This window comes from Haemaphysalis longicornis, unplaced genomic scaffold (genome assembly GCF_048455015.1).
Source record: "Haemaphysalis longicornis isolate Haplotype H1 unplaced genomic scaffold, Haemaphysalis longicornis Haplotype H1 scaffold_1, whole genome shotgun sequence".
In the NCBI taxonomy this organism is placed as follows: Eukaryota; Metazoa; Arthropoda; class Arachnida; order Ixodida; family Ixodidae; genus Haemaphysalis; species Haemaphysalis longicornis.
In genome coordinates, this window is record NW_027526203.1 from 399758251 (window position 1) to 399775242 (window position 16992).

At 45.6% G+C, this 16992-nt stretch overlaps 1 protein-coding gene across 5 annotated transcripts in view; it reads left to right on the top strand.

Moving 5' to 3' along the window:
• The window catches only part of LOC144155389 (uncharacterized), a 78100-nt gene that overhangs the window by 37896 nt on the left and 23212 nt on the right, over positions 1–16992 (top strand). For all 5 annotated transcript variants that reach the window (XM_077686780.1, XM_077686778.1, XM_077686781.1 and 2 more), the window contains one exon: positions 7566–7868. In XM_077686780.1, coding sequence (XP_077542906.1) covers positions 7566–7868 — 303 coding nt within the window. The remainder of the gene's footprint in view (positions 1–7565; positions 7869–16992) is intronic.

The following is a 16992-nucleotide window of genomic DNA, read 5'->3' on the forward strand; positions in this document are numbered from 1 at the left end:
CTGCGGCGGGTAAGAACAAGAGTTAGTCAAATAAGATAAACAATAAAAAAATAGATAAGCAATGACGTCATAATGAAAATACGTTTGCGCAAAATATGGGTTCACTTTGTGAAACAACCCTCGTAATTTTTCTCTGCTGGGTAAATCCTAGAAGTGTAATAATTTATTAGAAGTGGTGGAGTTATACCCGTGCCACACATACACGAAAAATGACATTAAGGGCTTAATGCCTTCAGTTTTAATGCCATTAATTCGATGCTACAAGCAAAAGTCTAATGCAATTCACTCTAATGTCTTTTTTGGTTTAAGGAGTTCCACACAACTCATTTGCCTTCATAAACGCCTTAAATCTGCCTACTCTCGAACGAGATGAGCACCAAATTAAACCAACGAAACTCTCATCACCAGAGTGTTGATGCAGAAATGCAGCTGAACTTCGAAATAAGATGATTTTTTGTGCACTCTTGGTGGCGAAGTTCTGAAAAAGACGAAGTTCACTAAAACAGCGGCAAAAGGCAAAATATCATTTACTCAATTTTTTGGATTCGGCTTCCGCTGGCAGGCGATGGCAGCTGCTGAAGCCACTATTAGAAATGGCTCACACAATTTTTTAGAAAACACTATTTCTCATAATGTTTTCTTTCACAAAAAAACATTTTAACCCTTGAAAAACGTTTTTGTCTACATTAAAAATTTCTAAAATATGAGTGCATTTTTTTTTTGTCATTATCACCATCATGCTTAACAAATTTAATGCCTTTGCGTTTTCGTGTGTAGCACGGCCCGCCCAATTAATGTCATTCGGTATCTTAAGGCCTTAAACGCTTAATGTCATTTTTCGTGTACGTGTGGCACGAGTATTAGTCTGACAGAGTAGTTGCTGCAAAAATGGCTTTTGTGAATCCATGAATTTTATTCCCACTATTATTTTAATTGGCCAACATTTTCTTTTTTATATATCTTAGCATGTGGGCATGTGAAAGACTGTTTTTACAGTGCCCTGAAGGCAGAAAACTGCAGCCACATGGGCGAGTACACTGCTGAAAAAAGTTTCAAGATTCTCAGAAAAGTTTTGTGTGGGTGAGGTGTCTTTAGTTTTACCTGATGATGCAAGTGACCCACTTTTTACTGCATAGGCCAGTATAGGCCATGCAAATTATTGCAAGTTGCTCTCTCTTTTTGACAGCTTTTAGCGTATGTGCTGGAAAGCTAAGGAAACCTTGTTAGCAGCACGTTCTTTGCTAGGGGAACTTGGCTCAATTAACTCGTGAGCACATGGCCTTTTTAAGTTCAGAGCACATTAGGGGCTCGCCTTGTCGTTGTAGCTCGCTCGCTGGACCCAAGTAGAGCCCCATGGCGTTCTACGTCGTAGCGGCTGTCGTCGCAGCGTAATGCAGACGCTTCGAAAGCCAAGCGTTTTTTATAGTCATAAGCGTTCGAAACTCGTGAACTGCTGGCGCTTGTCATACATCTCCTCGTTGTTTAGCGCAAAGAAAACTGCAGGGACATTTGAGGCAAAATATACGTAATTAACTGGCAGCACCCGCATTCATTCAGTTAGGAACGCTCGTTGGGTTGGTTTTTACGATAGTAAGCAGAAAAAAGTGGCAGTGCAACACCGGCACGTGCGGGAGAAAAAGCAAGAAAAAAAAAGAACAGAACTCCCGCTGGCACTGTTTCAGGCAGGGGGCGCGCGAGCACTGCGATGGCGAGAAACTTGAAACGCGTTGGACAAACCTTCGCTCAATTCATCATGAGAGGAATGAGACTGGGCGGCGAAGAGCATGATGAATGGTAAGAGTGAGTGGATAACGGCGCCACAGCCCATTATGGCGAATCACGGCTCTGCACTTCCGACAGCTTTTACATTGAGTGGAACGGCTTCAATTTTTACACACGCTTGTCAGCTTTTTAGGTGGGTTTTTTTACGTAGTCTTTTTAGGTATGCTTTTCCTGTAACCAGTCAGTGGGCTGCAGTAAGCAGCCTGCATAGTGTGAGGCTCGTGCCCTGTCACAGGTTCTTTTATCATTTGACGTCAAAACATAGGGACGGCTTTTCTTTGCTCAGCATGTAACCCATGTTGCAGGCATTTTCACCCCATTGCAGTGCGGTTGCAGTGCTGCTAGCAGAAATGAGCACGGATTCAGTGTGGGCCCACATGAAGGCAAAACTCGACAACCAAGCCTGCGCGCCCATTCAGTAATAGCTTATCACAATGCATGCAGGCAACCTTAAACATGGTGGTTGCTTTCTTTGCTGCCACTGTGCTGCATCACATGCACAATGGCAGCTGCGGCAATGGAACTGGTCAGGCTGTTTTGTCAGCTTTGCTGCGCTGGTGGAGCGGCCTGTTGGAGCACCTACTATAATGTCTTTTGACCATGTCGCTGGCAAACACATGAAAGTTGCATAATGGCTTTGTCTATGGTTTAGTTAAGTCAATCTCTCATGAGTTGCATAAGGCGCTACTGGCACATTTTGTAGTTTGCAAAATTTCTCATGAGCAAAAACTTTGCAGCGATCTTTTCTACATCCTTGGTTGTCTGAAGAGTATATGGTAAGAATGGAAGAGGTAAGAAGTGTGCAATCACACGAAGGTAGCTTCTGGTTAAAAGTTTTATACCATGGGCCTAAGGTGGTGACCGACACAAGTTTTTGAGCCGTAGCTGTCTCTGATATCCCCTGTAAAATATTTATCTTAATAATGCAAGTAGCAAATGCCATTGCTGCCAATAAAAATAAAAAATGTATAGGGAGTAGTGCAAATCCTGCATGACCATAGCAACTGCCATCAAACGTACACCTCTGCAGGTGCAAATACATGAGCAGGCACTTGTTGTGTGTAAGGCACGAGTAGGCCTGATTTATTTATTTTACATTTTTGGGTACTCTAAATACCCTTGGGTGCATCACATTATTACATAAGGAGCAATTCAAGATACAGTGCAGAATATTCTGAAGAAAAAAGAGGGAAATTCTTTAAGTCGTTCTTTCCATCCCTGTTAGGATTTTTTTCTTTGTGTTATAGTTATTTGTTTGTGGTCCGTGTTTGGGTATTTCCTGGGTCACGTCCTACTTCGTTCAAAACTTTTAAGATTCACTAGCCATCACACTGCCATTTCAGAACAGTAGCACAGCATGGCATAGTGGCGCTCGTATTTAAGTGGTTTCTGTAAAGCGTTTCTTTGACACCAGCACATAGAGAAACTAATGCTACCATTCAATGAACCCACAACTTACATACTTCATTGCGAGATCATTTTTCAGACTGAGATGCACATAATTGTGCCACTCAGTAGTTGCAGCTATGTGCTACTCTGCATGCACGGACTGTGTAAAGCCCTCTTTGATTTCCCAGCCCTGGGTAAATTCACTGGCAGTCTGCAAATTCTCAATTCTAATAACCTCTTTTTTTTTTTTTTTTTTTTTTAACGCCCATGGGACTCAAAATGGGGAGGTATGCTAAGCTTAGAAAATATTAACATTGAAATGCTGACTTTTTAGACTTTTGGAAAGGAGCGGGGGCTGTGCTCAGAATAAGAAAATACGGTAAGAACTAAATTGCGTTTTAGCCTGATTGTGCCAGAGCTTTTCAATATGCAGAGTTTAAAAACTCCCCATGGGGCCCGTGTATTACATAGTGGCCCCCTGATCTGCCCCCTGTAGTTTTGGTGATGATGGAGTAGTTATAGGGTGCCTTGATGTGCACACACACTGCTGAGGGTGAGGATAACTGTGTGATCTGCTATGGCAGCTACCATTTACAGGCCTGTTACAAAGGCACAGTCTGGCATGCTTTGCACGCTTTATTTGTCGCTGGAAATCCGCACTTAGTTGGCGACACAATAACAGTGCAAGGCGCTGTTGCTTGCTTTCAGTATAGAGATAGATGAACTTAGTTGGCGGCAAAAAAACAGTGCAAGGCGTTGTTGCTTGCTTTCAGTATAGAGATAGATGAATAAATAAAGCACAGCCATCCAAATTTTTAAGAATATATAATATGTAGTCCACCAGTTTTCGTTGCGACATACGGGAGACTCGAGCGCTGCTTCAGGGAAGGTCCGTAGATAGCTGCTGAATTTATAAAAAAAAAACTAGGTACAATTTAATTGGCACTATTTTAAAGAGTATCCAACCAATCAACCCAGTTTGAAATGCCATGATTGTGTTCAGTGAAGGCTTGAATATTTAAATGTTGAGCTGTTTTGCAAAGCACAGATTGATCAAAGCATTGAATCAGTGGCGTAGCCAGAAATACTTTTTTGGGGTGTTACACCACCGGAGAAAATAGAAACAAAGGGAGCCTGTGTGGCAAAATGGTATCGTAGTCATATTTCTCCTTTAAAATTCCTAGGGTTTGTTTTTTCATTTGCTTTAATATCTACCTAAAAATACCAGTGCATCCAGGACTCCCTGGACTCACCTCATAAACAATGTGTATAGTAAACCCTCATTACAAGAGACACTCAAGGGACCCAGGAAATGTGTCTCTTGTAACCAAGGTCTCTTGTAAGCAATGTTGCTAACATGGAGAACATAGGAAAACTGACCTAACCGTCTTCATTCAAATGTCTCTTATAACCAAGTGTCTCTTGTAACAATCTCTTGTAGCAAGGTTTTACTGTATTATGTTTTGTTGGAAGTCCGAAAGTAGCAGGGGGGGGGGGGGGGGATGCAGTGTTCACGAAATTTCAGGGGGTGTTCTGACACAGAAACACCCTCCTGGCTATGTCCCTGCATTGACTAATGTATAGTACATAACTTGTTTGGCCTAGATAAAACTGTCGCACCCACTCCACACCTTGAAACTCAATCTTGCCATGACTTTTTTAAAAGCAGAGTCGCAGTAATATTGTTCACGCAAGATACTGAAACGTCTCCGCTTTATCTTTTAGACGGGCCTGATTGGTCCTTCAGAAACGCCAGCGCACACGACCTACATAAATTGACACACATCACTTTTTGTAGTTACCTAGTAATGTGTAGCTATTACGCAACAAGCAGGTCCAAGTGTGAAAGAGTGTCGGAATGGTGTTCAGCTTCACCTACTTCCTTCCATAGAGCTGTTGGGTTTTAAACCGCTTGTTGGACATGACACCTGGGAAATTCTCCTGAACACATGAAAACAAAGCTGAGAGGCAGCATGAACCATACCCGTGGCAAATGTGCCAGTCAGGAAGACAGGTTGACTGAAAATAACTACCGTATTTACAGCAGTGTGGCGGGGTTTACGAGGCCATCAGCTAATGAGCATCTCCCCTCATCTCCGCCGACTTCTGAAAATGGTGCCCCCCTCACTTGCACCCGGTGATAAGGGCCCTCACTTTGATCAGGCGCTGTTTTCCCAATAAGGCTTGGAGGGCAGGTACAAAAAATGAAACAGAGCTCTTTTAAATTAAACTTATCAGTATTTCCCAAGATCTAAGAACTAATACCACAAATCTTTTCTTTCTAAGCTCTCATAAGATGTGTAGGGAAAAGGCAGTTCATACGTTTACCACAACCATGAACATGCTATCGTGTCTTGTGAACTCACAGTAGTTTACTGAATGCAGCTTTCTGGTAATAGTCGTTAGTCGTATATCAAACAAATCAGCTGGGTAACAGTGCAATGCACTGTGTTGCTGCCTGCCACCATACTGTTTCGTCTTGAGTCAACCCTGTGTTACTTTTTTCTGCTTTATTTCGTGCATGGTGAAATCAGTGGGAAAGGTAAGCCCACTGTGCCGAGATTTTTTATGCATGTTTCCATGTTACCCTCGATCAGTTGGCTGGAAAAGTAGGCACAGAACAACAAAAAAAAAAACTTGCCAATGTTCCATTTTCTGTTTTGTTTTCCCTCCAAAGCTAGGAATTGTCCTACTGAGCCTGTTGGCTTCGAGCAAATGTCTTAATAATGCATTCAAGTGCTCCAGTTTCTTTTATAGACACCACACAAAGTCAATGAGAAAGGCTGTTCTTGAATTTGTTTACTAAAAAGCAGCTTTTGGCAAATACTAACTTTCAGATTTAGTGCACACAGTGTTCCAACATGCACACAATGGGCATGCTTTTTACACATTAGCATGAATGCAGTGTGCAGGCATCCTTTTTAAATGCAAAAAAACTACGCACTTTAATAAGTATGCGCACCAAAATCCTGCAACATGTCGAGTGGAAAAAGGAACTTGCGCTGAAGTTGCACGATGTGTTTGTCAGCTGTTACCCCTTACACTTATAATTCCTGTTTGTGAAAGCAGCCTTCTTTTGGGGTTTCTATGAAGGGAATAATACTTGTCCCTGTCCGGACATACACCTGATGTCTGGGCTGAATTGAGGGTTCGCTGATCAGCAAGGGCAAACCGTGAAAGGAAGCCACTTGTTGGCTGCTGCAAGTCTGGAACCGCCTATCAAAAGGTTGTGAAATAAGCAAAAGCAAAGTAGTATTCAAGATATTCACTCAAGATATTCCCACAAAGTTGGTAACTAAAGTTACTGACCAGGATAAATGGTATACCGTACATGAATAAAGGTGAAAAACTTCTACAGTGCATGCACAGGTATGGCTTGTTTTTAGTTTTGCGGGAGTCTGTAATGATGTCTGCACTGTCGGCTTGGTAATACTCTGAAACTACTGACAGGTTGTGCTTTTTTTTATTTCCCTTTTCAGACTGATTACAATACTGTCCGTATTCAGTATTCTTCAGTATTTGATTGGTGAATACTCAAGTGTACTGCAATCATTTCAAGCGGCATTGTTAGGTACACATCCTTAGGGTTCGAAATGCATATACAAATTTCTGTAGTCTGCTGAGGTTGAGGCATGAGAAGTTTCAGGTCATGTTCAGCCCTGAACTGTGCTTTGTCTTTGCATAGTTGTGCATTTGGTTTGTTCATGCATGATAAAAGCAACAAAAGTAGGAAGGTAGTCATTATTACGAAGTAGTTCAATGATAAAAAGAAGAAAATAAGGAGGCTTCAAAAGTGCCTGAAAAAAAAAATGAAAACACCGTTTGTAAGGGCATGAAAGAGGAGTGACACAAAGTAGTGGCATGAATCCTTGTGCTTGCCAGAAAGACTTGGCAACCTTGAATGTAAATTTACCTTTTCTGCTTGTTTGAAAAGTTATTTATAAACTTTGTAGTTTTAAAATTTGCGAATATTCAATATATGAAACCACTTTTTTCTGCATATTCATGGCATTCAGTTTAGTTAATTAAATAATTTCAGTATTTGCACACTCCTAACTCTTTTGTTTAGTTTTGAAACCAATGCCCACTAGCATTGCCACGCTGTTTTTTTTTTTCCTGCCTTTTCCAGAGCTACAACCTTTTGTGTACTTTCAACGCCACTGCAGATGGTCTCGCTTCTAGTGTAGTAGTTAAACAGTGAATAACTCTTTAGTCATAGGCTCCCAGTTTGCAGTTTACAAGGGATAATGTGTGCCTTTTCTTTAGTATTCTTCCTCTTCCCATCTGTACATTACCTAGCTAGGGCGTGTGTTAGCCATTCTCCTGGATGGGAGCAGTGGGGAGATGATCCGAGGTTGGTGTGGCAGAAGCTGAATGTGTGCCTCCTGCCACAGATCCTGCAGCACAGCGCTGGGTCCGGCCAGACGGTGCATGGGGACACCGGGGCCGTGCTCTCCGATTCACTCGTGGAGGCCTTGGTGCCCGTAAACCCGGACGAGGTGATGGGCCAGAATCACGGGGACCTCAGTCCAGCGGCAAATCTCGACCAAACAACAACCCTGGACCCGACAGCAGCCCTTGACCCAGCAGCCGCCCTTGATCCAACCGCAGCCCTTGGTGAGGAGGAGCTTGCCGCTGACTCCCTGGTCGAGCACGGCGACCCTGATGGCTTTGTGGCACAGGAGGTCCTGGTACAGGTAAGCAGGGGTGCAACAGCTGCCCCAGTTGCACCATTTTGATATGATTATATATTTGTGAGCCAAGCTGTGCTGAAATCATTCAGTTCGTTCAAATTGCCCACACTGCGCCAGAACGACTGGCTGAGGGCAAAATTTATGTTTCGCTAACTTTAGTGGATAATAAATGCCATGTTGGTAACCTGAGGTTTGTACGTCATCCAATCCATTCAGTCGCACCAAGAGTTGTGCAGATAGCCCTTTTTACGCAGTCCATAATGCCTGTTCTAGTTCACTGTACCTATGCAAAAACTAAATTTGCCCCAAACCATATGAAGGGACTGCAGCACAAACAGGTGCTTTGTGTGCCACTGGTGTATCCGATAAAACATTTGCCATTTGGACATTGCCATGGTATTGTGCGGTGGAGCGCTGCCCAATGCACTTCATCTTTTATAGTATCAGAGCTCATTTGCATGCAGTGTCGTTGATATGCACCCGTTTTCAACATACTATCGGTTGAAATGCAGAGACTGGTCGACTAATGATCTTGACTTCGGTGCAAATGCGGTGACCCTATATTTTTAAGCATGGGAAAAGGGACAATGAACGAGCGCACTGATACATCTTATCGCTGAACACCCAATCTCGATAAGCTTCTTCGGCTATCTGCTTATAAGCACATGTGGAATAGCGCTATTGGTGCTGCTGTAAACATACTGCACAGGGTTAATAGGCTACAATCCAAACATGGCGTTCGCAGATTGCGCATGACTGCACAATGCACCGTAGAGGCATGGAGTGCGTGTCCCTTGCAGTAACGAAAGCAGCTCACTGTATCAGTGCACGCAGTCGTGAGCGGAGCGGGTGCAACGAATGCGCTGGTACAGTACGTACAGCAAGCGCCCCTGTGGTGATGACGTAAGCTTAGTAGGCGACACACTCCACAAAACCAGAACACAGTTGGAAGCCCTCACCAGAACGTCGATAGCATGGCGAACTCGAAAATGTTGAAGGCAAAGCATTGAAATCATACCAATGATGTATGCACAAGACATGCATCCTCTACCAGTTAGCTTGTGGAGGTACTGAAGAACATTTTTGTCTTTTTTGTATGTACTGCAGCCAGGTGGATAAAAAGCATTTTGGAGTACTAATAAAAATATCATTCGCAGTTTTTATCTCATTCTCTTTAATTTTTTTTTCTTTGTTTGTTTGATCTTTCGAATACTTTGAGCATTCATACGAAACTTCAGGTTGGCACAAATACACCATGCCTTGTGGCTTTCTGCAGAATTCATTGGTCACTTTTCCAAGGCCGCACCCCCTGAAGCTAAAGCATGTCTGCACTGACGTCAAATTGTGTGCACATCGTTTGTATTAAACTGCTCCAAATTTAGGATTTTGCAAAATGAAGGTATCCTATTCCCATAACCAGCTCCAAAAGCGAAATTTTCCTGCTCCAAAAATTGCTCCAAATCCTATTTGGGCTGTAGCACCCCTGGGTAAGGCAGTGCTCTGAAATTGTTCATGGAGCCCACGTGCTGGAACTGGTGGTTCTAATTTGACACTTTCAGGATAATTGGAAAAGTGTCCATTCGGTTTTCATGCATGTTTTGGTGCAATTTGTGCGTTTCCTACTGCATGTACATGTGCAATATTTGTTTCAGATGTTCCTGGCCGTGCAATCTAAAGATCTTGCAGGTTTATTTGTAGTGTTCAAAGAGTTTTGCAGGGGACCTTGTCTTAGTAGGCGAGCATACTACAAGAGAGAACTAAGGTGGGGGCAGGTGGTGCTTGTTGCTTGGATCTAGTGAGGTGCCTCAGTTGCATTCTTGGTATTCAAGGAAACCTTCTTTAATTCCGTTTCGCTATGAGTAATGCACCCGTAATTTTAATGTGCACCCAACAGTCCATACAACCCCTTGGAAATCCTATGCAAAAGTATAGCACCTTTGTATGTGTGTATCGAACTCGTTCACCGTCACATTCCATATATCGAACTCCGCTATGCAAGTGCCTCTCCAAGTGTGCCTCTCCAGATGGAGTTGTGACAGTTGATGACTTCTCGAGTGTCGCCTCGCTTGGGTGGCCTTCAACATCTGCTCGACCTGCTCAATGCGCCAGCATGGGGATACCCTTATGACAATGAGAACGCAGGGTGTGATTGGACGTGTGATTGGAACGCAGGATGTGATTGGAGATGAAACCAATGGGAGGTGTTGTGGGCCAGTTGTGGCTCTCTTCGCGCAGGGAGACCATTGCGCCTCGGTGTGTGTTTGCTTTGTTCATCACGGCTTGTGTTCAGAGCCATGGTCGCGAAAAAAAGGAAGAATTTGGATTCAGCGATGAAGGCAGACATCATTAGACGGGTGGAGGCCAGTCAAAAGAAGTCGTCAGTTGCAGAGGAATTCAAAATTTCTCGCCACATGTTTGAGCACAACTTTGCGCACCACGCTGGTGTAGGCGAAGGCAACGTAGCCCAGCTGTTCTGGGGCGTTTTGTGTGTGTTCTTGCGGGTGGTTCACCAAAGTGGCGGCGTTGCGTCTCCAGAAGAGAGGTGTTCGGACACAGAAGGCAACAATGTTGAGTGCCTCGAGAGTGAATTGGAGAGCTGGCAGCATTCCCATGCACCATTCTGGATGCTGCAACAGCACTAAGTAAGTATTGACGACGACGTGCGGGATGTGGTGGATTGCAATGATGCGGCGATCGCGGCAGAGATGGCCGTTACCGAAGAAGCGCACCTTACCGCGGCCTTGACGACATTCCCAACCGCCTACGGCAACTGAGGTTGCGTCAGCATTCAGCATAATTCATGACCGTGACAAGCAGTGGACGGCGCCGGGCATTCTCATTTTGATGGCGTTAGTAAGCTTGAAGACAGTTTGGTGAACTTCATGACACAGAAGATAAAGCAAGCAAAGCTCACTTTTTTTTGTGCGAAATAAAGTGCGGTGGTCGTCGCTCTGTGTTTCGTATTTTCCGTGTTTGGAGGAACAACTTGGAAAGCTACCATTTGTCGCAATCTCGAAAAGCTCACAGGAGTGTGTGGAGTTTTCAGATAAGCTTCAGTTGTGCATATTTTATATTTCGAGCTATTGATATATCGAAGTATTTTGCAATCCCCTTGGAGTTCAATATATCCGGTATCGACTGTAGTTAGTCAATTCAGTGTGAACCACATGTTCCATGAGCTTACCGACGTATAAGGTAAGGGAAATAGGATGCAGGTTTGAAAAAGAGATATTTCTGAGATTTTCGATGAGTGTGATGTCGGCATGGCACCACTGTGGTAGGAGAGTGCCACGGGCCCAGTGGTCATTGATGTATTGGAGGAGATGCTCAAGTGCCAAGTCGTCCAGATTGCGGAGGAGTTTATTGGGGATGTGATCGTGCCCAAGTGTAGTGTTGCAGACGAGTTTACTTAGTTCGGCTTCGAGTTCTTTCATGGTGAAGGGTATGTCGAGTGCGGCATTGTGGGTTCCCGAGTACACTGGATATTGAGGCGAAGGTTACGACGGGTCACGGGCGAATTTCTTCTGTAAGGTGTCAGTCAATTCTTACTCGGTGCCTGGGTCGTTGTGTATAAGGCAGTGCATTGTGCGCTGTTCAGTGGTTGCTTTAGTCTCTTGCGGTCCCATAAGAAAGCGTATTAGGTGCCATGTCTTACAGGTGCCCAAGGTGCCCTGCAAACGATCGTAGAATTTTATTGGCTTAAGGATCGTGCATATTCTTCAGCTTGCTGCATAAGGTGTGCAATACGTAATTTCAATTTTAGATTTGTCTTGTTGCACTTTTGCATGATGAGGCTGTTTCTCGCAGTCCACAAGTTGTTGAGGCATTGGTCGACGACAGGATAGTCGATGGTGAGAGGGAATTCTTTTGAGTGGGCTTTGAGTACATTCAAAAGAGGCCATCCGTCTATCGAGGTCGTGAATTTCTTCCACGGGTAGATGTTCGTGAAGGGCTTTCCAGTCCTGAGTCAGGCTGTGCCTATGTGAGAAGGGACGATACCTTGGCTTGTTATGGATATGATGTGGTGATCGCTATCGAAAGTGTTAGGGGGTGCATTGCCATGTGTATTTCATTACGTTGCGAACAAAAGGGAGGTCTGGTGTGGTATCCCTTTATACACTGTTGCCTGCCCTGGTGGTAGCGTTGGAAAGGTTGCAGAGCATAAGCCGGTGTTGATTCATAGCATCCCATACGATGGTGCCTTTGCGGGCGTTATAGGGTTAGCCTCAGGCCATATCCGGAGCGTTAAAATCTCTGGTGAAATCTCTGGTGATCACAGTTGGTGGTGTTTAGTGAAGGAAAGTGCTTGTTTTAAAAGGGAGGGGAAGTCGGCCAGAGTGATTTGGGATGGACTATAGACATAAAGCACAAAAATACTGTGGTCACTCTTTCAAGTTGTTAATACTTCCACGAGAATACAATCGATGGTGGACATCAGGGCATCGTGCTGGGCAGTATATCGGTTGTGCACGAGCGTAGCTCTGTGTATGGATGAATCGTTCTGGAAGGTAGTGTAGTCGCAAAGGGTCGGGCGCGGTGCGTCAGCTTCTTGAAGGATGATGACAGTCGGAAGGGGTTGCGATGTACATTGTTGGAGGGAGGCTTTCTTTTTACGTAATCTGTTACAGTTCCAGTGCCATATTGTGAGGGGTTGGGTAGGCACACGGAGTCTATGGATAGCGTGGAGGAGGCATCATCGTCCATAATGGCGTCAGGGAATGAGGCAGGGGTGAGAGCAAAGCCCGGTTTCCATTGTTTCTTGCGTTTGGTCATGTCAGTTGCTTTTTTTTCCAAGGCCTGAATTCTGACTACAAGCGCAGTGAGTTCTGACTAGAACAGTAGTTTAAGATCGTCAATGGAAGAAGTAAGGGCCGTCAGAGATGAGGTAGAGGGAAGTTGGTCAGAAGGTGGTTGGGACATGTCGGATGCTGGGTGCTTGTGTGTAGCAGCATTCACAACTCTGATATTTGCTCTTGAAGTAGGGTTATTTGGTGTCCATTGTCAGCTATTTGTGCTTTCAACTGGGCGTTTTCACGGATTGAGGTGTGTAACGATGGAGCTGGCACTGTTTCCTAATGGGGATCAAGGGGTGGGAAGTCGGTTGCAGTGGGAGGAGGGGGGGAAGCAACGGATGACCAGCTCACCGGTGATTTCTATTGAGAATCCAGCTTCAGAGGGGTCTTCTGGTGGGGGAGAGGGCGGGATGTCAAAGTTCTTGTGTTTGTTGACGAATGCGTACGTGTGAGGGGGAGGTGGTGGTCGTAGTTTCCGGCGGCATTCTTTGCTGGCAGTGGGGTGTTCTAGTGTGCAGAGCTTGCGCTGGGGCTGGCAAGGGTGGTCGGGAGTAGGATCGGGTGTGTGGCTCTGGAGGCATATTCTAGGGCGGGGAGAGGGGCACACATCGGAACGGTGCCCGAGTTCCCCACCGTGCACACAACGCTGATAGGTGTTGCGGTAAGGTTTGTAGTGAATAAGTGTTCAATAGACACGCACATAGAAAGGCACGTGGGGGCCGTCAAAAGTGATGGTCGTTGTGTCGGACATATCGAGCATGCGAGCTTCCAATATCTGAGGTCCTGTTGTGATGAGTGTGAGGAGCTGCTCAGAAGAAGTGCCAGGATCGATGCCATGTATGAAGCCATGGAGTAAGATAAAGAGGAGCGCCGACTGCAGCCATGAAAACATCATTTGCGAGGGACGATAATGTCCCCGCGCCACCGGGTGCCCAGCTTCTACTTTGCTCTCTTCCTCTTTCGCGCCCCTCTCATCGTTGTGCCTTTGTACGTTGCTCTCCCCTTGCTTGCTCTTCGCAGCAGCTTCATTCCCTTCGCTGCGACATCTGTCTTCTAACATGTCAAACTCTGTGCGCAATCACGAGATGCGCGCGAAATCTAAATAATGGTGTGCGGCCGCAATGAGAGGTGGGGTAATCGCACACCGCCATTTATGTGACCACTGCTCATTCTCTAACAGGTAACATTTAGTCTGGAATAATCAAGGTGGACTGAAAAATATCGATATAACCCAGGAGATCTAAGATGAAATCGTACGACGACGATTTCGGAAGTACCACACAAGAAAGGAGCGAGAGTAATATCGCACACTGCAACATGCACTTTAGCCTCATTCGGCTTACCGTAAAGCGATACAGCGCAAAAATCGCTCTTGGTCACCCGCTATCCGGCCGCACGCTTAATGATTTATGCTTCTTCTGCACACAAACAACGTTTACGTCAGCAGTCGACATAGGCGTGCGGCAATGATGTATACAGTTCCACACACGATATTTACGGCTACCGCCTTGCCATGAATATAGAAAGGCGCTGTCAGCGTCATTACGCGAGCAAAGAATTTCGAACGCTATCTTTGCTTCAACACGCATCGTAACTTGCAGCCCGATATTCACTGTCACTGTGCGGTCGTGTAATCTTGTTGATGACGCCAGTGGATACCGCCAGATGCATTGCTGAGCAAAGTGTTCTGATGATCTGATTTGTGAAAATAAAGTTGTTCTAGAATAAAGAGCGAAGCCTTATAATGACCTATATTGTGTCATAAGAAGTGCTTGCGTGTTTTCTAAAATTATGTTTATTTTAAATAAATTGAATTAAATGTGATGAATTACACCTGTGTTATTATCTTATTAATGGCGGTATCGATGGAAGTCAGTCCCCTGCATGTCGATTGTATCTACGTGTCGTAATTAACAGCTGCACAACCAGTTGAGGGGTCGCAATTGCTCAGAAATTAGAGAGGGAGGGGGAGAAGGCAAGTGATATGTCGAAAAAGCGTGGAACATATTGGTACTAAGTGGAGTTGTGAAACGGAAACATTTCTCATAGCGTTTCCGCGTGGCCCTGGCGTGGTTGTTTTGGCACTACTCGCAACTAGCCTGAATTGATGAAATAAGCAGCTGTTCATGAAATTCAAATCGTTAAGAAACTCATTGTTTCCCTCAAAAGCACCTAGCCCCAATCATTTTTCAAGCAACACTCCGCATTTTACGTGCCATCTGCACAAAGGAGCAAGCTGCTTTCGACTGTTTCGATTTAGTTCTCTGGAGCGCCGTGTGCTATACAGTAGCGTGGTATGCAGTACTAGCAGTACGCATAATACATTGTGTGCTGTCGTATGCAGTTCCAAAAGAGAAGAAAAAAAAGCTCGGGCTACACCTCCACGCGACACGAGCAGAGGCACTGAAACAATTCGGCAAGGGAGCTCATTGTTTATCATTCATTCCGATTTTGAGCCAGCAAGTTTAGTTTACTGGTGGCGAGAAGGTGGAGGGAACTTTTAAAATCACTGTTTGTCAAAACTAGTTTGCTTCTGTCGGCTTTTGTAATACATGTAGCACACAACAGAATTCCTGTTCGCCAATTTACAGAACGTAGTGCCATTCGGGGCCCGAAGTGCGGAAAAGGAAATGTTTCTCTAGCGGCCAGATGTCTGAATGTGGTCCCTACATTTCGTATTCCCGCCCTGCAAACAAATCATTAACGTATCGTCGCCGTACGACAACTTAATTCCGTCGGGTACCGGTTACCCAGGAGGTGCTGTCGAACCAGTTAATCAGGCCCGCAACGGACGCGAAGCTGCGCCAGACGAACCGCCGCCGAAGCAGACGACAAATTCAGCCGGGATGCGCCTCATTGTTGCGCCTGCGAACTGAGCAGCTCCGAGCGCGGGATCACTGTCCCATTCTTAGTGCCATCTACATTGTGCTCCGCAAGTGAGGGACACTAAGTGCCCGTCGGAGAGAGTGAAGTCAGCGCTCCTGTTTATCTTACTCCGTGTATGAAGCCATGACAAGTTTCCCGGAGGATGCTTAAGATACACCATGATTTCATATACAGTGGTGCCCAAGTGAATGTTGGTATGTTTGTGTGGTGCGTCTACGTAGGATTCGTTGGGTGTGCTGAGCAGGATGAGCTTCTGAGCGGTTTATGGAAACATGACTTGTGGAAGACCTGTATAGGAATGTTGCTTACCTGCTGAATACTGGTGGCCAACTGTCAGGCTGTCCAGACATTGACTCGCAGGCCGGTCGAGGTCGAATGATGATCTTGTAATCGTCTGCAGGCAACTTTGGGAATGTGGACTTGTGTGGGACGGGAGTAACTGGGAGCAGCTGATTGGCTTGGGGGAGTCTTTAGCGTTGATGGCAGGCATGGAGCGCTTGTTGCCACGAGACACAGCACGGGAGTGTGTGTCCACTGGTGGGATAATGCGTTGGTGACGTTAGGTTGGATTCATCCTTGGCAAGTTGACGTGGGAACTGGTGTAGAATGCTGCAAGTATGGATCGCGATGGGCCCGGAGGCATGTGCAGCTGCTGCGCGCGCTGCCAGTAGCACATTAGGGTTAGCAGCGTTTCCCCACCTCAAATCTTGAAGCGTTGGTTGTGCTCCCCCGTATGTTCAGACTGGGTCATTCATGGGTGGTATCGGCGAATAGCTGGTGACGCTACAAGCACCTTCGTAATAAGTTTGCTGCGGTGGCGGTTGTTGTTTCAGAGCCAGGAAGTTGAAAGACTGGAGCACCTGCGAGGTGACTGTGCACTGTGCAGCCCCCTGGTCTCTTGTACTTGAATAACTTTTTTATTTTTTGCCAGTCTTGAACAGACGTCTCTGGCATGCCACAATGACAGGCTGCATCCCTATTGCCGCTCTCTTCCTTTACGCTTAAAGCTATTCTTGCAGCGGACACAACCCGTTTTCGTGGCCTGCTTCCATTCTGTGGCATTTGAGGCTAAGTTATTGCTAGATCAGCGGCCCAGAGCCACACACCCGATCCTACTCCCGACCTCCCTTGCCAGCAGTGCAAGCTCTGCAGACTAGAACACCCCACTGCCAGACTTGACACAAAGCGTGCACCAAGCGAGCAGCTTACTGTATTTGTTTTTTTCCCCTTTTAGTTTAGTGTGTACACACTATAAGGCTTAAACCTCCTGTTGTCTTGATGGGCAAAGCCTTTGCTTGGCACATCACGCCTGCAGAGTGGGGGAGCATGGTGTCAGCAGCTGAGCACTGGTGTGTGTGCTTGCAGCATGGGAGGCTCGAGCCTCAGAGGGGAAGCGTTGTGTGTGAAAAGCATGGCATCGCGTGGCACACTGGAGTGGAATTGTTAGT